Source organism: Uranotaenia lowii, chromosome 2, assembly GCF_029784155.1.
Source record: "Uranotaenia lowii strain MFRU-FL chromosome 2, ASM2978415v1, whole genome shotgun sequence".
Lineage (NCBI taxonomy): Eukaryota > Metazoa > Arthropoda > Insecta > Diptera > Culicidae > Uranotaenia > Uranotaenia lowii.
This window is the reverse complement of record NC_073692.1, coordinates 6,266,015-6,289,512: the sequence shown is the minus strand read 5'-3', so window position 1 is coordinate 6,289,512 and position 23,498 is coordinate 6,266,015. Positions and strand designations below refer to the sequence as shown.

At 35.0% G+C, this 23,498-nt stretch overlaps 3 protein-coding genes across 8 annotated transcripts in view; 1 reads left to right on the top strand and 2 right to left on the bottom strand.

The window, feature by feature from the left end:
* Positions 1 to 23,498, bottom strand: part of LOC129740985 (embryonic polarity protein dorsal) — a 71,159-nt gene that overhangs the window by 11,723 nt on the left and 35,938 nt on the right. For all 6 annotated transcript variants that reach the window (XM_055732659.1, XM_055732662.1, XM_055732660.1 and 3 more), the window contains one exon: positions 3,981 to 4,037. In XM_055732659.1, coding sequence (XP_055588634.1) covers positions 3,981 to 4,037 — 57 coding nt within the window. The remainder of the gene's footprint in view (positions 1 to 3,980; positions 4,038 to 23,498) is intronic.
* On the top strand, positions 16,294 to 18,139 carry LOC129740988 (uncharacterized). The gene is made up of 2 exons (XM_055732671.1): positions 16,294 to 17,599; positions 17,666 to 18,139. Exons 1-2 carry the CDS (start codon positions 16,307 to 16,309, stop codon positions 17,813 to 17,815), a joined length of 1,443 nt encoding a protein of 480 aa, XP_055588646.1. The 5' UTR covers positions 16,294 to 16,306; the 3' UTR covers positions 17,816 to 18,139.
* LOC129740987 (uncharacterized) lies at positions 17,944 to 19,733 on the bottom strand. Its single transcript, XM_055732670.1, has 2 exons — positions 18,282 to 19,733; positions 17,944 to 18,218 (listed from the first exon to the last, which is right to left on the bottom strand). The coding sequence occupies exons 1-2, from the start codon at positions 19,623 to 19,625 to the stop codon at positions 18,024 to 18,026; spliced, it is 1,539 nt and encodes a 512-aa protein (XP_055588645.1). The 5' UTR covers positions 19,626 to 19,733; the 3' UTR covers positions 17,944 to 18,023.

Sequence of the window (23,498 nt, the reverse complement as noted above, 5' to 3'; positions counted from 1 at the left end):
AGACGTTACAATCAACGAGGACAACCAGAGTTGTCTTAATATGCTGGATACCGAAAAGTTCAGCAATCGGACGAAGCACATCGCCACAAAATATCACCTTGTTCGAGACCTCAAGTAGAAGAAGGAGATCAACGTCGTCTATTGCCCGACTGAAGACATGGTAGCCGATCTATTGACGAAACCCCTTTCGGCTACACGACTCAAGAAGTTGGCGATCAACGCTGGATTAGATCGAGGAGGAGTGTTGGAGTAGGCCGATCTTAGGTGAAACTAATCACAGCAATCGAGATACTCCAATGTCATTAGCTCATAAGTTTTTCAACATTCGCAAATATATTAGGTGTATAGCACCAAACCGAATAGCGACAGTTTTACTAGCGACACTTTTTACTAGCGAGATTCCTGTCATTCGCTGGTTTGTTATTCTTTTTTTCAGTCCAGTAGGCGATTTCCATGTAGTACACAAACATTGGACTTCAATCTTCCGAGACGTGTTTCTTTTGAACTCTGCGGAACCCCATACTTTAACCCCATACTTTAAGAATTTTCCACTTGACTCACTGCATTTTATAACATGAAACGGACTCTCCAATGAAAAAAAACATTCGTTAGGTTAAGGAATCCGTTTGAGTAGGTCCAAATCTTCCATCCCAAAACAACTGAGGTCGATTCTTGGGTAATTCTAATCCAATCTTACAAATCTTAAAATCTTCTCGTAATCTTCATAATACTTCAAAACTTTTATACTTGTTTTTAAATTTTCAATTTTTTCGGACCTTCTGTCAACAACTTTCTTTTTCAACCACAGCCTACGAGGATGATGTTGAAGACCTTTTTTGCTTCATTATATTAAATTTGGAGCCTAAAAACTTACAAAAAAAAAATTCGTATTAAAATTGATTTTCAAAAGTGTCGAATTCAGTCCTTCAATTTTATTGAAAGGAAGATCATTTTTATCAATCCCCAACTGAAAACACCTAACAGTAATTGTGTAAAACAATGACGTCTGTTCTGTGTGATGAAATTTGTACCTCCGATTAAAAAATCACTCCGTGGTGCAAACATCACGGCACGGTAACATGTTTATAAATAATGCTGATGTCGTTCACGGCGTTCGCGATCGATCATTCTGTCTAGTCGGCTGAAGACGGCTGCGTTTCCGAATGAAAGTGGAAATGAACAACGAAGAAATACAAAACACACGCCAATTGGTGATGGTGCAAATTATCTCAGCATGAGAGCAAACAACAAAAAAGTCATTTTCCGAGATCTTTTTTGAAAGAAATTCTTGCTTCCTTGCTTGCCTCTGAAAAAGTTTGGCAAATGGGAAAATGGGTGAAAAACGTGATTGGCTAAAGAAACGGTGTAATACCTGAAAATAAACCAGTGAGTGGCAGTTTTCAGTCGTTCAACCAACACCATGCCCCTCGATTTTAATAAAGGCAAGGGTGGTGATGATTTTTTTAACCGAAGACCGATGGAAGTACTAAGAAATTTGAATTTGGATCCACTCTACCAATTTCAGCAGCAATGGTGACGTTTGATTCTCGACCATAGCATACTACGATCGGCTGTTTGGTGGCAGGTGAAGTTTAGTCGAAAATCTGCTGTTAATATTTTCTTTTTTCAACTTAATTTCGCATCGCCTACTTAGTGTTGATGACGTTATTTGTGGTGAAGATAGATACATTATAGGCAGATGTAGGTACTCGAGAAAAAAAGAACCATTCTCGATGTTTGTGTCGCCAGTTTTTTCGACAGTTCCAAGAATCGTTCTTGTTTCCCCCTTAGTTTATTGACTCATACTCCCGGTTTTTAATTGAGCAGATTGAACGGCCGTTTTACAATCATAACTCAATATCACCGTTGGTGACATGGTAGAGACTAAACGAGACAGACTTTGTCAGGCTGGTCCGGTTTGGTCCATTCACTTTGATTAACGGTTTAGTGCGGTCACACACGGGATGATAGCAGAGGCCCGGGAAAATTGTGACTCATGGGTTCCGATTTAAAAATCCACATCGCAGACCAAGTGGTGTGTAGCGCGCGCGTTCAAACACCGAGTGTGACACATGTTGCAAGATTATATCTTCGTAATTAGTGGATCTTTAGGAGTTGGCTCAATTTCGCTTTCATCGACATGAAATACTGCTGGGAGCTGATCGTTTTCGATACTGCCTGACTCAGTTTGACATTTATATACAGCACCATAAAATATGATGAAAACAACTCCAAACACATTTGTCGCTGAAAGTTGTTAATTTTTAAATATCCCTAGGCATAACAAGAGCAAATATTGCGTGTTACTTTTAAAGTTCAATTCCAAACCAATTTACAATCACAGTCAATGATCCACATTTGGATTGTTAAGCAGAAATTCAAAAATAGTCTTCTGGATTCAGCTCTCTCTTGACAAATTGAAATTTGATCTAAATCTCGAAACCAAAATTTACACAATTGAAATGTTAAAAAACAGCCTTCGGAATTCAAACTTCCCATTGTCAAAAATTGTAGATATTATTTAGCAACCTGTATACACATCTCAGGTGACGATGGAAATCCCGTGCAAGTGTTGGTAAAAGTTTTTTTTTGTAAACATTGTAACCAAGACAATTTGTGACGTCAGTTGCATTTTCAAACAAACAACCATCATCGCTGTACCAGCGAAAACTAGAGAAAAAAAAATCATTGCCAACTGCTGTTCATGATTCTCGCCTAGGATACATAAACATCCTGGCAAGTGACGTAGGCTTTGTTTATCTTTTTACTTTTTGAATAACGAGTTCTGTAATAGTGTGCGTGTTTCTTCATCACCTTCTTTGTACCACATTGATTATTTAGAGCTTGAATTGTCGAACCAACCATTTGAATGCTTCGGAGTTCGAGTAGGCGTTGACTCAACCCAACGTCAAAAATTTTCGATCCGTGAAAAAATCGTTGTTACTGAGGAAGCAAAAGTTTAGGCAAGGAAGAACCAGTATCGAATTTGGTTGAAAATAACCGCAAAGATGTACAAAATTGTTACGTGTGCTATAGAGATGTGGGAAGAAGCAAATCAGCTTCAGAAAATTCGGTTGCAGTAGGTTCCGATATCAAAACAGCCTCTGCGTGACTCCTGCCAACTTTAGATGTACGGTTCCGATGTCTTGTTGACGATAATCTATTCGGTGGGATCCAACCATTTTTTACGATTTAAGATTTTGGCATTTTATGATATTTATATAAAGTGTTTGTACATTATGCATATGAAGCGTTTGGCAGGGAACTTCACGCTTTATTACTCCCTTCGCTCCATTTTCTTTTGAGGTATTTACCACATGGTTGGCCTGGTTACGTTGAAAGGAAAATGAAGGTCGCAAGTCTATCATTTTCCAGGATGCTTACACATTTGGGCTATGTTGGTAAAAGAAGAAGAAGAAGTTTAACCATTTGAATGTTTCAAATGATTTTTGAACTATAGATCATAAGAATTTCTATAGTAAAATTTTTAAGTCAAGTTTACAATAAGCTTGGATTTTCCTCCAATTGTTGAATAATTCAAATTGTTACTACTTTGTCCTGCAGCTTAAACACCCCAGACGGAATTCCGCGCCGTTTCTAATGGGCCATACCGTCTGGGTCAAAATCCGTGCCCGATTGGGTTTGTTTTCCTTGCGAGTTAAGTAAGCCAGCAGACACAACAAACCCATCAGCGTTCTGCCATTTTTCATCCCTAGAAAAACAAAAACCCATGAACTTGAAAGTGGCCCTTTCGAATTCCCCAGCCGTCTAGTCGAATTACATTTCTCAACTGTCAAACCACCACCACCGAATCGGTTCCGGTCAAAGTAAGCGCCGCTATTCGAATCTGATTGTAGGTGACTGTGATGATTTGTCTGCACGTGTTGTTCGTCCCTAATATTCATCCCAGCCTACTGTGTGTGTTGACGATGGTATTCCTAAACATTTCAGATCGAGATGATTATGTGTACAACACTTACTAATTAGATCTAACAGGTCCGGTTCTATAAATTCTGGCAGGTCCAGTCCCGGATCATCTGGAAGTGGAAGAAATGAAAGCGAAATGAAAATTAGTCATTAGAAAGAGTGGTTTATTGGCGCAACCGATTGATACTGCTGCTGTGGAATGTGAACGATCTAGATAGAAATGGGTTGGTGCAGTAATTCGACCAGCGTGGGAAAATATTCAAAAATCGCAAATAGCACGGTAATAACAGAGCAACGGAAAATAGATCACCGAACCGAATGCGCATCTCCGGTGAATTCTAGGAATTTCAAATATTTCAGGAATACATAACAACTCGCCTGCTTTGTTACACGCCAATCGTGAAGAAGCGATGTTCGAGTGAATTTCGAAGAGGTCAATAAATTTGAGTTCCAACACCCTGATGAACCGAAATTATTACTTTGTCAAACATATGGTCAAAACTGAATGTTTGATGAGGTATGTATGTACATATTGATGAAAAATAAGTTTGTGGAATGCCTTTGTGCAACCCATCTGCTTTTGAAGGGTTAATAAATACAACTAAAATGGATGTTTTTTCCTCCAGTGGAAGGATGAGGCACTCAGGAATGTGGGTGGCAAATTCCACCTTCTCTGGGCGGTTGCAAAAGGGGAAAAAAAATCTTGCGGTTCCGTAGAAAATGTTGTTAGCGCCAGTCAGGACCATTTTATGTAAAGGTACATCTAGCTCGACGTGGAGAGAACGTTGTTGCGGCACAAGACTAATAGCGTGAGAAGGCACTATTTTAATGGCTTTGCTTTCGGAGCAATCGATATTCCTTTCCACGTGGTTTGGTAGACCCCAGGAGAAAGGCGCGAGCAGTGATTGTAGGTGTAGCGATAAAGGTGAATGTTTGGAAAAATATGTATTAAAAATTAAAAAACCACACGCATTCTTCATTAATATGTTTGTACTGTTAAATGAGGAACTTAAATCACTTTTTTTGTTCATTTCGAAATTTTTTCGAAAAGGTTGCGTTTTCGCAACACCTTGAAATTTTAAAGCACTTACTGCTGTAAGGAGTAATCTAGCAAAAGTGCAAATAGTTTTACTGCTTGATTAGCTACACTTGAGTCATGTTTCGGTGTATCTTTGATCACTCAGCTGATTTTAAGCCCAGTCTCTGCCATAATATACTTTAAAACTATCTAAGCCGGAAAATATCAGTTTCAATCACCAACGTTTATATTAAAGTTCAATGATGTTGCAATCATTTATGAGGTAAAAAGAATTAAATTTTTCATCACAATAAAAATCTATGATGAACAAATAATATCAGGGTTGTAAAGAGCATACCAGGTACATATATCAGATATTTCTGTTGTCTTTTTTCTTCGAGATTTACCACTTGGAGGGTTCTTGATTATTTTATCTGTACAGATTTAATTTTGAAAGAACTAGTTGAATATGTTCTTTTTCAAACAAATTTTATTGATATCACAACATGGTTATAATTTAAATAGAAAAAACTGTACTCCTACTTAGCTGAAAAGTAAAATCTCACGTTAAGTCAATCATTTCGTTCCAAGTGTTCCTGATCGTCAGCAGAACGCAGAATATCTATCAGATAAGAATATGTTTACTGAAAAAATAATTTAAGTTTATAATCTTATCGAATTTGAAAATTAAAATGTTAAAAAACATTTTGAACTTTATTTTAAAACACATATATGTTGGAAAAGGTTTTTTTTCGTTTGATGAAAAGTTGACCTAAAACAGCTCAGGAAAGTTGAGAATATCAAACAGCTTAAAACGATCGGTTTAAAATCAATATTGAATGTGCAAATTGAAATTTTCGCATTTTTTTTGTTTATGTGTAAAATTTTTGTGTCATTTTTTTAATTATTTTTTTGTAATTTGTGAGTCATTTAGAATTTTTTTTTTTTTGGAATTTTTGTGTAATTTTTGTGTCATTTTTGTATCATTTTTGTGTCAATTTTGTATAAACTATGAATCATGTTTGGGTCAACTTTGTTTTGAGACATGGTAGGCTGTGCTCGAAAGTGACGGGAGTGTTTTTTTTGTGCAAGAGAATTTGTTTGTTTTTGCAAATAAAATTGGACCTAAAAATTGAGATCAAATGTTAATATCAAATCTTGAAAAATTTCAGATTTTTTTCATTCGATTGTCCCCCGGATTTAGCGAGAAGCAAGGGAATCGTCGTATCATAATTTCCAATGTTCAGTGCCAAACTGAAGCTAGGGGATTTCAATGATGGCCACCGGACCAGAATGACTAGATACAGCAAGATTCTTCTTCAAGCGACAACGAAATCATCAAATTAAACATTCGAGAATGGAGCTAAGAGATCGAAAAAAAGGAATCGAAAACGCAGAATAAGTATCGTTTTTTTCAAAAGGGGGAGATATAGGGATTATTACAATACAAGTGCAAAAACTTAATTTTCACAAGCTTCCGCAGAACTAGGAAATTGAATTTTGAATATTTTCGAATGTAAATCGAAACATAATTTGTGTTGAATCGCAAACTTATTTTTGTTTTATTCTTTTAATTACAGCTGAAAAAGTCTTAAAAAAGGTTTAAAAACAAAATACGAAAATGTTTGTAATGAAAAGTCAATCGAGATCAACGACCAGAAATTTCAAGATATTGGAACAAGGTTAACGATTCAAAAGCAGAGTGCAACAAAAAATTTCAATTTTTGTCATTTTTGCATTTTTGTCATTTTTGTCATTATTGTCAACTTTGTCATTTTTGACATTTTTGTCATTTTTGTCCTTTTTGTCATTTTTGTCATTTTTGTCATTTTTGTCATTTTTGTCATTTTTGTCATTTTTGTCATTTTTGTCATTTTTGTCATTTTTGTCATTTTTGTCATTTTTGTCATTTTTGTCATTTTTGTCATTTTTGTCATTTTTGTCATTTTTGTCATTTTTGTCATTTTTGTCATTTTTGTCATTTTTGTCATTTCTGTCATTTTTGTCATTTTTGTCATTTTTGTCATTTTTGTCATTTTTGTCATTTTTGTCATTTTTGTCATTTTTGTCATTTTTGTCATTTTTGTCATTTTTGTCATTTTTGTCATTTTTGTCATTTTTGTCATTTTTGTCATTTTTGTCATTTTTGTCATTTTTGTCATTTTTGTCATTTTTGTCATTTTTGTCATTTTTGTCATTTTTGTCATTTTTGTCATTTTTGTCATTTTTGTCATTTTTGTCATTTTTGTCATTTTTGTCATTTTTGTCATTTTTGTCATTTTTGTCATTTTTGTCATTTTTGTCATTTTTGTCATTTTTGTCATTTTTGTCATTTTTGTCATTTTTGTCATTTTTGTCATTTTTGTCATTTTTGTCATTTTTGTCATTTTTGTCATTTTTGTCATTTTTGTCATTTTTGTCATTTTTGTCATTTTTTTCAATTTTGTCAATTTTGTCAATTTTGTCAATTTTGAAAATTTTCTCGATTTTGTCAATATTGTCAATTTTGTCAATTTTGTCAATTTTGTCAATTTTGTAAATTTTGTCAATTTTTGTCAATTCTGTCATTTTTGTCAATTTTGTCATTTTTGTCATTTTTATATATTTGTTATTTTTGTACTTATTGTAATTTTTGTAATTTGTGTTATTATTGTAATTTTTGTTATTTTTGTAATTTTTGTAATTTTTGAAATTTTTGTAATTTTTTGTAATTTTTGTCATTTTTTGTATTTTTGTCATTTTTGTCATTTTTGTCATTTTTGTCATTTTTGTCATTTTTGTCATTTTTGTCATTTTTGTCATTTTTGTCATTTTTGTCATTTTTGTCATTTTTGTCATTTTTGTCATTTTTGTCATTTTTGTCATTTTTGTCATTTTTGTCATTTTTGTCATTTTTGTCATTTTTGTCATTTTTGTCATTTTTGTCATTTTTGTCATTTTTGTCATTTTTGTCATTTTTGTCATTTTTGTCATTTTTGTCATTTTTGTCATTTTTGTCATTTTTGTCATTTTTGTCATTTTTGTCATTTTTGTCATTTTTGTCATTTTTGTCATTTTTGTCATTTTTGTCATTTTTGTCATTTTTGTCATTTTTGTCATTTTTGTCATTTTTGTCATTTTTGTCATTTTTGTCATTTTTGTCATTTTTGTCATTTTTGTCATTTTTTGTCATTTTTGTCATTTTTGTCATTTTTGTCATTTTTGTCATTTTTGTCATTTTTGTCATTTTTGTCATTTTTGTCATTTTTGTCATTTTTGTCATTTTTGTCATTTTTGTCATTTTTGTCATTTTTGTCATTTTTGTCATTTTTGTCATTTTTGTCATTTTTGTCATTTTTGTCATTTTTGTCATTTTTGTCATTTTTGTCATTTTTGTCATTTTTGTCATTTTTGTCATTTTTGTCATTTTGGTCATTTTTGTCATTTTTGTCATTTTTGTCATTATTGTCATTTTTTGTCATTTTTGTCATTTTTGTCATTTTTTGTCATTTTTGTCATTTTTGTCATTTTTGTCATTTTTGTCATTTTTGTCATTTTTGTCATTTTTGTCATTTTTGTCATTTTTGTCATTTTTGTCATTTTTGTCATTTTTGTCATTTTTGTCATTTTTGTCATTTTTGTCATTTTTGTCATTTTTGTCATTTTTGTCATTTTTGTCATTTTTGTCATTTTTGTCATTTTTGTCATTTTTGTCATTTTTGTCATTTTTGTCATTTTTGTCATTTTTGTCATTTTTGTCATTTTTGTCATTTTTGTCATTTTTGTCATTTTTGTCATTTTTGTCATTTTTGTCATTTTTGTCATTTTTGTCATTTTTGTCATTTTTGTCATTTTTGTCATTTTTGTCATTTTTGTCATTTTTGTCATTTTTGTCATTTTTGTCATTTTTGTCATTTTTGTCATTTTTGTCATTTTTGTCATTTTTGTCATTTTTGTCATTTTTGTCATTTTTGTCATTTTTGTCATTTTTGTCATTTTTGTCATTTTTGTCATTTTTGTCATTTTTGTCATTTTTGTCATTTTTGTCATTTTTGTCATTTTTGTCATTTTTGTCATTTTTGTCATTTTTGTCATTTTTGTAATTTTTGTCATTTTTGTCATTTTTGTCATTTTTGTCATTTCTGTCATTTTTGTCATTTTTGTCATTTTTGTCATTTTTGTCATTTTTGTCATTTTTGTCATTTTTGTCATTTTTGTCATTTTTGTCATTTTTGTCATTTTTGTCATTTTTGTCATTTTTGTCATTTTTGTCATTTTTGTCATTTTTGTCATTTTTGTCATTTTTGTCATTTTTGTCATTTTTGTCATTTTTGTCATTTTTGTCATTTTTGTCATTTTTGTCATTTTTGTCATTTTTGTCATTTTTGTCATTTTTGTCATTTTTGTCATTTTTGTCATTTTTGTCATTTTTGTCATTTTTGTCATTTTTGTCATTTTTGTCATTTTTGTCATTTTTGTCATTTTTGTCATTTTTGTCATTTTTTTCAATTTTGTCAATTTTGTCAATTTTGTCAATTTTGTCAATTTTGTCAATTTTGTCAATTTTGTCAATTTTGTCAATTTTGTCAATTTTGTCAATTTTGTCAATTTTGTCAATTTTGTCAATTTTGTCAATTTTGTCAATTTTGTCAATTTTGTAAATTTTGTAAATTTTGTCAATTTTTGTCAATTCTGTCATTTTTGTCAATTTTGTCATTTTTGTCATTTTTATATATTTGTTATTTTTGTACTTATTGTAATTTTTGTAATTTGTGTTATTTTTGTAATTTTTGTTATTTTTGTAATTTTTGTAATTTTTGAAATTTTTGTAATTTTTTGTAATTTTTGTCATTTTTTGTATTTTTGTCATTTTTTGTATTTTTGTCACTTTTGTCATTTTTGTCATTTTTGTCATTTTTGTCATTTTTATCATTTTTGTCATTTTTGTCATTTTTGTCATTTTTGTCATTTTTGTCATTTTTGTCATTTTTGTCATTTTTGTCATTTTTGTCATTTTTGTCATTTTTGTCATTTTTGTCATTTTTGTCATTTTTGTCATTTTTGTCATTTTTGTCATTTTTGTCATTTTTGTCATTTTTGTCATTTTTGTCATTTTTGTCATTTTTGTCATTTTTGTCATTTTTGTCATTTTTGTCATTTTTGTCATTTTTGTCATTTTTGTCATTTTTGTCATTTTTGTCATTTTTGTCATTTTTGTCATTTTTGTCATTTTTGTCATTTTTGTCATTTTTGTCATTTTTGTCATTTTTGTCATTTTTGTCATTTTTGTCATTTTTGTCATTTTTGTCATTTTTGTCATTTTTGTCATTTTTGTCATTTTTGTCATTTTTGTCATTTTTGTCATTTTTGTCATTTTTGTCATTTTTGTCATTTTTGTCATTTTTGTCATTTTTGTCATTTTTGTCATTTTTGTCATTTTTGTCATTTTTGTCATTTTTGTCATTTTTGTCATTTTTGTCATTTTTGTCATTTTTGTCATTTTTGTCATTTTTGTCATTTTTGTCATTTTTGTCATTTTTGTCATTTTTGTCATTTTTGTCATTTTTGTCATTTTTGTCATTTTTGTCATTTTTGTCATTTTTGTCATTTTTGTCATTTTTGTCATTTTTGTCATTTTTGTCATTTTTGTCATTTTTGTCATTTTTGTCATTTTTGTCATTTTTGTCATTTTTGTCATTTTTGTCATTTTTGTCATTTTTGTCATTTTTGTCATTTTTGTCATTTTTGTCATTTTTGTCATTTTTGTCATTTTTGTCATTTTTGTCATTTTTGTCATTTTTGTCATTTTTGTCATTTTTGTCATTTTTGTCATTTTTGTCATTTTTGTCATTTTTGTCATTTTTGTCATTTTTGTCATTTTTGTCATTTTTGTCATTTTTGTCATTTTTGTCATTTTTGTCATTTTTGTCATTTTTGTCATTTTTGTCATTTTTGTCATTTTTGTCATTTTTGTCATTTTTGTCATTTTTGTCATTTTTGTCATTTTTGTCATTTTTGTCATTTTTGTCATTTTTGTCATTTTTGTCATTTTTGTCATTTTTGTCATTTTTGTCATTTTTGTCATTTTTGTCATTTTGTCATTTTTGTCATTTTTGTCATTTTTGTCATTTTTGTCATTTTTGTCATTTTTGTCATTTTTGTCATTTTTGTCATTTTTGTCATTTTTGTCATTTTTGTCATTTTTGTCATTTTTGTCATTTTTGTCATTTTTGTCATTTTTGTCATTTTTGTCATTTTTGTCATTTTTGTCATTTTTGTCATTTTTGTCATTTTTGTCATTTTTGTCATTTTTGTCATTTTTGTCATTTTTGTCATTTTTGTCATTTTTGTCATTTTTGTCATTTTTGTCATTTTTGTCATTTTTGTCATTTTTGTCATTTTTGTCATTTTTGTCATTTTTGTCATTTTTGTCATTTTTGTCATTTTTGTCATTTTTGTCATTTTTGTCATTTTTGTCATTTTTGTCATTTTTGTCATTTTTGTCATTTTTGTCATTTTTGTCATTTTTGTCATTTTTGTCATTTTTGTCATTTTTGTCATTTTTGTCATTTTTGTCATTTTTGTCATTTTTGTCATTTTTGTCATTTTTGTCATTTTTGTCATTTTTGTCATTTTTGTCATTTTTGTCATTTTTGTCATTTTTGTCATTTTTGTCATTTTTGTCATTTTTGTCATTTTTGTCATTTTTGTCATTTTTGTCATTTTTGTCATTTTTGTCATTTTTGTCATTTTTGTCATTTTTGTCATTTTTGTCATTTTTGTCATTTTTGTCATTTTTGTCATTTTTGTCATTTTTGTCATTTTTGTCATTTTTGTCATTTTTGTCATTTTTGTCATTTTTGTCATTTTTGTCATTTTTGTCATTTTTGTCATTTTTGTCATTTTTGTCATTTTTGTCATTTTTGTCATTTTTGTCATTTTTGTCATTTTTGTCATTTTTGTCATTTTTGTCATTTTTGTCATTTTTGTCATTTTTGTTATTTATGTCATTTTTGTCATTTTTGTCATTTTTGTCATTTTTGTCATTTTTGTCATTTTTGTCATTTTTGTCATTTTTGTTATTTTTGTTATTTTTGTCATTTTTGTCAATTTTGTCATTTTTGTCATTTTTGTCATTTTTGTCATTTTTGTCATTTTTGTCATTTTTGTCATTTTTGTCATTTTTGTCATTTTTGTCATTTTTGTCATTTTTGTCATTTTTGTCATTTTTGTCATTTTTGTCATTTTTGTCATTTTTGTCATTTTTGTCATTTTTGTCATTTTTGTCATTTTTGTCATTTTTGTCATTTTTGTCATTTTTGTCATTTTTGTCATTTTTGTTATTTATGTCATTTTTGTCATTTTTGTCATTTTTGTCATTTTTGTCATTTTTGTCATTTTTGTCATTTTTGTTATTTTTGTCATTTTTGTCAATTTTGTCATTTTTGTCATTTTTGTCATTTTTGTCATTTTTGTCATTTTTGTCATTTTTGTCATTTTTGTCATTTTTGTCATTTTTGTCATTTTTGTCACTAGTAACTGCGGAATCCATATAATTTGTTCACCAACAAACCACCTAGAAGCTGAGCAAATATTATTTTGTTTGTAAGCAAACTTATTGAGCATTCCGCGCACTCCTCGCCTACTTACTGTGAAAGTTGGAGAATCTTGTGTTTCTAAGAACCTTGATTAAAATATTTTCGCAGCTGATTATTTAAATATTGTCTACGGAATGCTTCTTTTAAACGTTCCCTATTGTAATTAACTCGAGTGCAAAAAAGACATTTTTCTTATCGAGATTTTCGTTGCATTTCCGCATCGTCGTCGTCCAGCAGCTAGCAATTGGCGATGAGTATACGGTCAAGGGTTTGATTTGTAGAGATAGCTAGAGGTAGAAACGTGTTGCTTGCTTTTGACGGATCTTTTATATCGCACATTTAGCGAAACCATTAAATCGTACCTACTATCCTATCTTTGTGTCCTTTGTCAGGGAGCGCCTATAAATTTATTGCCTCCAAGCGGATTGATGCACTTAAAAACAGCTCCATCCTCCGCAAATAACAAACATATATCGCTGTCATGAATTGGTTTCTGATGTTTTGTTTCTCTTGTTGCAGTTCAGATGAAGTCGGTGGTCGAATGCAATTACTCTCGCTGCTGACGGGATTGGAAATTAATCAAATCAACCCCTTGGCGACGAACTCTTCTGCTTTTACCACAAACGACACTCACTTCGTGGTTGACATACAGCTTGTTAAGTATATGTTTTGGTTCCGGATCGGTAACAATCAAAGCAAGCTGGTCGGCGTTTTTTTTATCGACGCCGGTTGAAACAAGATACCCAGAAAGAAAAAAAAAGTTTCAAGAAACCAAAGTCAATATTTATGCGTTTGCTGAGCAGTTCTATAAACAAAAATCTTCCATCCACATCTCCGTTCGCGAAATTTCCTGCAACATGCCTCACTTGAGCGAGAAGATGATGAAGATGATCTCCACTGGATTGAACCGCTCTTACAAGCACAAAAACGATGGGAAGAATTTGAGATATTACGTGCCAACAGTGATCGCCTGTTATTATTTTTGTTATTGAAATCTTAATTCTGCACTGAAAACCTTTGTTTGCGCATACAAATACCGATCGCGTGGACACAGTTTGGTGCACGCAACGTCAACTTTGGCTCAGCTGTGCCGCCACTGGCACTGGGAGGAAAAAACAGAACCAGTGTCAGATGGATGTGAAAATTCGCTTTCACGATCATGATCATAACCTTCCGCTTTCCCACTCCTGCCACTTTGTGCTTAGCTAGTAGAACAAGTTGGGTCAACGATCCACCGACTCTGACACTGGCACTGCACTGGTGCGAAAAAGTGGCAGAGGCAAGGGCGGTTAACGTTCTAGGGATGCAGCTGCATCATCATCGTCATCCAAAGAGCTGACACCATGTCATGTGGGGATGACTCTATTAGTGAATCCAACAAGAGTCGAATACCCCCTCGGCGTGCAGAATGGATCAGATCATGGAAAGTGGCAGCGAGTAGGTATTACGTGGAAAGTGATCGTTCTTCCTTGTTATTTGTTGCAGTCCGTACGGAAACCGCAACCCATTAACACAAGACCGAGGGGGTTCTGTGATCGCGGTGATTTTTTTCGGTTTTGTTTTGTGATCGTACGATGGCAGCGATCGGTATTCACTTAATTGCCTTCTGGGGTGGTTTGAACTGTTTTTCTTTTGCATGGTTTTTGTTAAGGTTTTCACGGAAGAACAGTAGAAGTTATAGTTTTTTTTAATTCTAGAGAAAACGAAAGTAGGCGTTGATAAAGTAGAGTGGAATTTCATTTGAAAAAGGTTTGTTCAGATCAAGTACGATTGAACTGAAAATTGTTAATTTAAAATAAAAAATTATTGATCATTAATGCAAATTCAATCTAAAAATGTTTCTAGGATGTAAAGGTTTAGCTAACTTTGTTACATGATGGTTTGAAGACTTAACTTTTTTCGCTAAACGTTGGATTCACTTTTGGAAACTCATGCGTAAATGTCGTGTTACATTCTGAAATGCTTAAGCATAATACCAAATTAAACACTGTAATCCTATTGATAGCTGTTTTTATTAGTTTCCTAAATTGGTGCAAAAAGCTCTTTACAAAAAACGATAAGAGGTTATCAACAAGTCTGGAGCTAATTGGAGAACTATTACGCAAGGAAAAGTGACCAAACCATGATGTTGTCTAAGTCCAATAACCTGGTTTTGCGATAGTATTGTGATAACCTTGACCCTCGAAATCAAATCCCATTGGCATCATTAAATTTTTCTTATAAACTGAAAAAATAGCTAATTAGGAATGCTAATCAGCACTGTTGTCTGGCGAATGACGTTTGGCTGGTTCTTATCATATAACATTATCACAGTGTCCAAAAATAAGACAAAAGCAATGCACAACTCTAGACGGTGAAATTAATGTTCTTGATCTGCCGTAATACACTTTATGTTTGGGAGGTCGGTGTTCATCTTCAGTTTCTTCGGACTTCGAAATGTTGCTCGGGACACCGAAAACAACTGTATGTAAACTGTAGGTCATGTCCACGCGGACACAAAAAGACAAAAAATCTCCATCTTCCATGAACAAGCGGTCGTTTTATATATTGATTGCTCCTTTTAAGAAGTCAAAAAACAATCAATTTTGTGAATATTTGCGACCATTCGCGAGCATTGGGAGTAGGCAATGACTTTTGCTAATCGCACGCGTTTTTCTGTCCGTCCGTGACAATTTTACAAAATTTTTAATTTCAGTACGTAAAATAGTCGGAAATCAACTTAAAGCGAAAGCTGGAAGAAAGGGCAGAAGTGTCCACCGGAAGTTCCGAAAATTTAGAAGGGAATAAGTGTTATTTCATAAAAAGAATTGCAAACCGGTAGCTGCAGAAAAGGAGTGTTTACACATTGAATTCAAATTTTATTCTCGTGTGGAAGTCTGGCGCTGTTAGGGGAAGCGCTTATTTATTGCGCTTGAGTGTCCGGGAGCACTGTGTGAAAGTTTAGAAATAATTGTCCCTCGAAAATAATTTACATTGTGGATTAATTGTGAAAAGCTTCAAACGAATAGGGAGAAATCAAATCTGATGTGTTTTACTTGGCCCTTAAAGCAAGTTCACTGATGTTGGGAAAAAGTGGTAGAAATTTTGTCACTTTTAGCACTTTTAGAAAATTTTGTCATACAAAAACATTTTCAAGATCTGTGGCCTTCAAGTTTTTTTACAACACGTGTTGTAGTTTCGCATGCTGTGATGCAAAGATAGCAATATTTCCGTCACATGCGGCTGAAATAGAAACAGTGCTGAAAAAAAAACAACGCCCAAAGGTCTGGAAAATATTTTTGCATAGTAAAATTTTCAAAATGTCAAAATTTCTACCACTTTTTCCCAACACGGGTGAATTTGCTCTTATGGGGTCTGCGCAAATGTATTTTTTCTGCGTTCGGCTTGCTGCGATCGATTTTTTTCTGCGATTCATCTGTATCTATCCGAATGTCTATAGGGTTAAATAAATCCAAAGATATCTGCTCTGATTTGTTTACATTGCAACGTGATATCTACTCCTGGTCTCCTGGAAATGGTGTCCCCATTTACCCGAAAAAGCTTAGCTAATAGAACACTTCAAATCAATTCAAAATGCTCTCGAACTTACTCCTGTCAACGGTAAACTCCTAAAACCGGGGAACTTTTCCAAGAAACATCTTTGCAAACTTGTTTGTAACCAACTCGGGACTGCAATTAAGATAAGAACTATCAGACCGTTTCCGACTATCCGGCAACTATAAGATACCGGTAACGATGCTGTAGTGCTTTAGTTTCAAATTTTCCGCGCCTACCGTTCAACAAAATGTCACTACTTCGGATGATTATTGGTTTCGTGTTGCTATGGGCAACGGCTTCGGGTGAGCCATTTTTCGGTAACAACTATGTCATTCCTCAAGGTACTGAGTTGGGGCGGTATTCGAATTTAATCGTAACAAATCTCAACACCGCACGCAGTTCGCTGAGTTCGTACGTCCGAAGTCCACCGACTAGTTCCAAAGCTCTCAACCGAGGAGCTATCACATTGGTGGAATACGTGGGAAACTTAAGTCAACTAGCTGGGAACGTTTACTCCCAACTGGCTAGAGCATCGATCGACCGTACCTCGGCACCGGTCGTAGTGTTTTCCAAAGTTCAATATCATGTGAACGCATTACAGCCGCTGTTGCAGAATTCTTCAATTTACGTCAACTCAATAGCTACCTATTTTGATTACGAAGGAAATACCGATACTTCCCAGTATTTCGACAAATGGACTGCAAACCTAAAGGAGAATCAACGGATGGTGGAAGGAGTCTTAAAGCAGGTTTCTGAAGTTATTGACTCCATCAGCGGACAAAGCCTTAACACACAGCAGTTTATAGCAGCCCTTTCAACCAATGGATTGCTACAATCTCTGTTGGATGGAGTTCAAAGAATTAGTGTTTTGGCGAAAGATTTATCCGGCGTAGTAAGTCGCATTGTTGAAGCTATCAATAATGCCAATAGCTTTCGATCTACCTCAAACTCACGGATACAATCAAGCCGATCCCTAACCAATACGTTCGTCAATGCTTACATTGCCAACTCAAATGTTTCTTTCAACTCAATCAGTACGGCAGCTAACAGTGCATTGGACAATTTAAAAACACTCAACGACACCTTCATTTTCCGTTGGCCTCTGCTGGTGAGCGAAAAAGTTGAACAGAAGCTAAGCCTATTGAACATCTCAATCGATAATCTCATTCGAAATCTACACGTTCGGAAGGCTACAATCGAACAGCACTACGTCGACACGAGACGCACCTTCATCGAGGAAAATCAACCGCAAGCACTTTTGGAGAATATGTCCGAGCAGCTTACCAGGGCACTAACCAACGCGATCAAACCGGCAGATTGTGCAGCGAGTTTCAGGGCCACCTTTCTGGACCTATCACCTTTGGTGCGAACTCGGCTAGGTCAATGCTTTGACAGCCAGCTGGCACTGGAAAGACAAGGCGCCGCTCAAGTAGTTTCGATCGCGAACAACTTTCTGCGAACGTACACCAATACAGTTTTCTCCGGGCTGGAGGTGTGCTTCGATCAACAGTACGATAGCATGAACGACTGTTTGGATCATGTGAGTATTTTGACTTAATTGTACATATTCGATTAACTCAAAATTATTTTCCATTTTTTTTTGTAGATTGTTGATAGGATTGAATTTAGTGGTAAATTTTTCCTACTGGATTCGGTCACTTTCTACCTGTTTGAGCAGGTGCAATCGGAGCTGATCAACTGCAACACAAAGCTGATGGATTTCGTGCAAAATGTGAGACCGTGGGCAGATTGCTAAACAACTGAGCCAACATTCCTAAAGTGTGCCAATTCTCGAACGGAAATTGTTTGAACCAGCTCGATTCATTCGACTCGCGATTACAGCTGTGCAAACAAGGAAGTTGAGATAAAATTATACTCGCTAGGTCCATTAAAGAAAGATACCATTTATTGCAATAGTCAACTAAACAAAAACAATTGGACTCCCACACAAAGTAACACTTTGTTCACCAGCGGCCGCGTGGCCGAAAGCGTTTTTTGTTGTAGAAACACATCTCCTGTAGGTTGTGGTAATTTAGGAAGTACCCGATTTGAGCAATACATGTGTTGAAGTTACTCTGAATTTCACTGTCCACGAAGGTTTCAATTTGTCGAGAGGCACTCAAGATGCGTCCATTGGCCCAGGTGTTTTCGAAACCGTTCTGGGGAAAGGGAAAATAATCGTTGAGGTTTCGATAGATTGAATTTCATCGATTCAAGCTTACCAATTCCAAACAGTAGTTCAGCTTTTTGGGAGCATATCGGTAGCAAATGTCGAAGGCTGCATACGAAGCGTTGATGGCAGTTGCGACGTAGTTTTCAATGACGCTGCTGACCAGTTCAAAGGTTTTTTCTTCGTTGGCGATCTGATCGGCCAGACATGAGTTCACATGACTTATGGTAAAATTTGGGAACGCAAGAAGCTTCTCGATGTAGGCCTCGGTGCAGTCTGTCGAGAGCATTGGATCTGCCGAGACCTGTACGGCAACCTGAGTCATGTAGCTGATCGGAGCGGTGAAGAACGACCGCAGTTTCCAATGTTCGATTTCGCGATGTTTATACAGTCGCAGATTTTCGAAACTCATTGACACTTTTTGAATCATATTTTCAAGGGTTTTCTTAAGGGCGATCATATAGTTGACGGTAGATTTCGGTAGAAGCTGTATACGTTCCTTCATTTTTTGGTACAGCTCTTCTTCAAACGAGCGAAGATTGTTCAGCGTATCTGTTACGTCCAGGATCATTGTGCTAGAGCTGTTGACGTAATTATCGATGGATTCGTTGAAACTTTGCTGTGCTGCTGATGCACGAGATGAAGTTTCCATCGTCCACGCTTCACCACGTTGAATTAATTTGGTTAGCCGTACAACGTTTTCCAGCAGCTTATCCGTGGTGGCTTGTAGATCATCCAAAGCTGGCCCAACATCACGTTGATCGAACATAGCTTCAGAAAAAGCAATTGACGATATCCGTAGATCGCTATTGATTGACCGGAACTGATTGTGGTTGTATAAATTGTAGTCTAGATTCTGCATCAGCGTAATGCTATTGATCACTTCGTAACCGTTGAGATAGCGGATTGCTTCGATCAGTTTCTGTTGAACCTTTTCCGGATTGTTTTGATCGAAGTTTTCGAAAACCGGAATGAACTTGCTGGAAACATTTGACACGTAATCGAGAAAGCCTTGAGTTCCCATTTTAAGGTAATCGGTTGTGGGGAAATTATTTTTCAGCGTCTCTATGGATCCCTGTAGTTCCGAAACGTTTTCCGCAATTGTCGATGTTGCGTTGACAACATCCTCATCCGCTGCCAAGGGATTTTTTTGGGCCGAAATACCTCCTAGCAAGGCACCCAAAAGCAGCAACAGGTGAACTACCGACACCGATCTCATTTCCCTTCGCGCGATTGACTTCGTTATTGATGTTCTCGTACTCAGTTCTAGTTCCACACTGAGCCCTCCACCGAATTCCAGCACAGTTCTCCCGGGTGTTGTTGCAACGAATGGCATTGGGCGGTGGAATTGCTCCAACTGCATCGCGCGGACGGAAAGGGCAAATTCGCTAATCATTGCATCAACACTCGAAATTGATGCTTCCCTCAGCCGGCCGTCGTCGTCGGTCCAGTGATCCAGTCAATTCGAATATTTTCTGTATCTCGAGTCAGGTATAATTTATATAATACCTGACCGGGCGGGTGATGTGCCGCACGTAGAACACGAAGATCGAATGCGCTTTTCTTCCGCTAGGTTTGATCAAATCAAACCCGGATCTAGTTATCACAGTTCACCGACAATCACCGACAGCCTACTTCGGTTGCAATTTTCGTCACCAAAATTTCAATTATAATCAATCGCAACCAACGTGAACTTTGATCCAATTCCAGAACTGAAACAGTCACCCTTGGATAAAAAAAAAATCCAAATATGTAAATACTCATCACGACTGATTGAAGCCGTGTACCTAGTAGTAATTTTCGACGAGTGTAGAGTGCTGGGGGAGCGGGAGGCTGATAGTGCAAATTTAAGCCGGCTGACATCGAAGCTAAGCCGAACTAGCTGCTAATCGCGTGCGGTAAACTTCACAACCCTCGGCCAGGCCTCTCTGCTCTTTGTCGTTTACCTATGCACCTGGGTACTAGGTATCTCAAAGTAGCTGCACTCAATCGAGAAAAGAAAACAATGGCGCCGAACTATTTATCCGGTATGGCGACCAGTTCCGGTGAGAAGCGTCAGCAGATGAAGGGGGCGCTTCTGGACTATTGATTACTTTTATATGGAAATGTTGTGACCGGTTGCCGCTTTTTTTTGTTGAAGGTCGAAAGTTTGTATTTGCTGAAAAATTGTTATTATTGAGCGCTAGATAGTCATCATTCCACAATCTAGTGATTTGGTATTGTAATATGGAATGATTTGAATACCACCGTTAGTGTGATGAGTATCAATGGAAACCAGATGATAATCAACAGTTCGTCGACATTATTTGAATAATGGTGACTACAGAGATTAGTAGAATATACTTACTACTACACTTGAGTTTTGTAGTCAGGATTTGATATTCTCATATTCAACATTACAAATTGAGATTTTAGATGATTCAAGATACACATCTAAAGTTCATAGTCATTATATAGAATATAAATCGGAAGTTCCCGCAGTACTCATAAACATTATCGATAAGTCAATTGAACTTATCCTCCGGAATAATCACACCGAGTCCAACCGACAAATCAACGACGGCATCACATCACAATTTATTGCCAATAGCGTGAACCGCAGCTGTGCATACTAATCACGCATTTATTCCTGTCGATCATACCGAGTGATTTACCAAGTCGACGATCATTAGTAGCCCAAGTCCAATGCTGCAGGCCGCAGGCTGGCCTGAGGAAATTCCCAGGCTTTCAGAATTTTGGGGATTCTTCACCGGAATCGGGGGAATTTTGCAAATAACAACAATCACAACAATAAAAAATTGTAGATTGTAGATTGGAATTCCAAAAACTGTTTTCTATATTTTTCAAAATCGTTAGAACTAAATATCGTCTAAAGAATCATAATTATTCAAAAGTTTTAAATTTAAAAAAATGTATTGAACACTCGAGTAGCCTAAATAAGTATGTATAGGAAAATAAATCTCGGTAAATCTTTCAATTAAAAGTTCGAGTAGGCGTTGACTCGCGCGGACATCAAAATATTTTGGATCCGTTAAAAAGTCTTTCTAACTAAGGAAGAAAAAATTTAAATAAGAAAAAAACAATTACGAATCGAGTTGAAAATAACCGCAAAAGTGTACAAAATTGTGAAGTGTGCTGTGCAGAAGAAAAAAATCAGCTTCAGAAACTTCGGTTGCAGTAGGTTCCGATATCAAAACAGCATCAGCCTGGCTCCGGCCAATTTAGATGGTTCCGAAAGAATGTGTCCTGTTGACGATAAACTATTTGGTGAGATCCAACCTTTATAATTTTTTTTTAACTTTTGCATTGTTTGAATTTTATGTTAAGTTATTGTACATAAAGTAGATATATGAAGCGTTTGGTAGGAAACTCCACTCATTTAGTACCAGTAACTTTTGCGGTATTCACCACATGGTTGGCCTGGCCGTAGTATTCCCTGCAATTCATAATCACATGTAACATAGATTTCGGGGATATTGTGGATTGTGTGGTTCCAAATTTATATATAAACATTAAAATTGCCTGTGATCAGATTTCGGATCATCATTGGGAAAAATTACAACTATGACAACATTAAAACTAGCAAGATTTTTGCAGAATTGGAATTTAAGAAAGTTTCATAATGGTGTTCCAGAATTGAAAAATCCTAAACAGTTATTTCTTTCGCAATGATTTATTTAGATTTACAAATTGAATTTCGAATTAATGAATTCAAATGTGTAGCTAGGTTACGTTTTTCTGACGTCGTTGACCGTTTAAAAAAAATGTAAAATCTTATTCAAGGCTGTGTGTAATTTCGGCAGTATATAAAAATTATGATTGTTGGATCTCAACAACATTGGTCACCCTGATAATAATAGCGCCTTTATGTAGACTAGCTTGCTCAACAGATGAACCAGTGATATCATTTAGACAGATTTCATTCTTTTGTTACTGTTTCAAAGTTGACGCGCGAAAAGTTGTAATTTTAAATGTATGCCAATAAATCTACCTCTTTAAGTTTCGGACGTCCCACAGAACAGAAGTTTTATTTCTTATCCGCCATAGTCTGGATAAAACATTGGTGCCGTGACCAGGATGTAGGAGGCTTTCGCCAGGAGTTCATCACTCCTGCTCAGCGCTAAGCAAGCCTGCACTGGATAGCCCTACGTCGAACCTTGTTTCCTGTGCAAAACCTTATCATCGACAATGTTCAGTTCAAAGCCTGCTGGAAAACGATTGAAATCACCTCCATACCAACCGATAAAGCGCTTGATCCTGACCCATCCATGCAACCCGGATGGATGGTACTGCTGTCAATGGTCTGGCAACAGCCATCCGGGATCTGCCGTACTGGCTGCCAGCCAGTGCTTGTTCCGAAGTACATCAGCGCAAGATGTGTAAGTGTCCCATGATAGTTTAGTCCCGTTATCCAGAGAGCCTAAATACGATCCTGTCCTGTGAAACCCCGATTTTGATGTACCTTACCCGACCGATTGGCATTGCTGATTTGGTGCCTTTAAAGTGCCTCTTGTGACCCAAGCCCGCTATCCTGTGACCCGTTCCCGATCAGCAATTCGACCCAGATGGGAAGTACTGGTTGGTCCAATGCCAGCCATCTGGGTACTTGCCGTACTGGCTGCCAGTCAGTACTAGCTCCCAGTGATACTCAACTGATACATTGGGAGTAATCGTGCCAATTGCTGATCTATTGGGAAATGGGTACCATTCCAGCACTGCATTGTACGAAAACTCCAATGTTTCCGGAAAACTCCGGCGTTTTCCCGAAAAGTATCGACGATTCCTTAGCGATTTACCTACCAGTTTCTATCTCCGATCCAGGCATTGAACAACGAAGCAAGATGATTGAACTAGACGATCTGTAAGTGTGCTCCCATTGTTTCCTGCTACTGAAACCAGAAGTTGTGATTGAAATGAAATACCGCGCCATCTCCATAGCTAGCAAACCAAAACAAATATAGGGCTGCCTATTATAAAACAGTCGTTTTAGGTGGCCAGTATGTTGGATCTCAACAACATTGGTCACCCTGATAATAATAGCGCCTTTATGTAGACTAGCTTGCTCAACAGATGAACCAGTGATATCATTTAGACAGATTTCATTCTTTTGTTACTGTTTCAAAGTTGACGCGCGAAAAGTTGTAATTTTAAATGTATGCCAATAAATCTACCTCTTTAAGTTTCGGACGTCCCACAGAACAGAAGTTTTATTTCTTATCCGCCATAGTCTGGATAAAACAATGATTATGCAATTTGTCTCAGGTGAAAG

What these genes read in the sequence shown, in the direction of transcription:
- LOC129740988 (XM_055732671.1), top strand. Translation starts at nt 16,307, where the DNA reads ATGTCACTACTTCGGATGATTATTGGTTTCGTGTTGCTATGGGCAACG. An exon ending in TGAACGACTGTTTGGATCAT is followed by an intron (nt 17,600 to 17,665) that starts GTGAGTATTTTG and finishes TTTTTTTTGTAG; the next exon opens with ATTGTTGATAGGATTGAATT.
- LOC129740987 (XM_055732670.1), bottom strand. Translation starts at nt 19,625, where the DNA reads ATGATTAGCGAATTTGCCCTTTCCGTCCGCGCGATGCAGTTGGAGCAA. An exon ending in TGAACTACTGTTTGGAATTG is followed by an intron (nt 18,219 to 18,281) that starts GTAAGCTTGAAT and finishes CCCTTTCCCCAG; the next exon opens with AACGGTTTCGAAAACACCTG.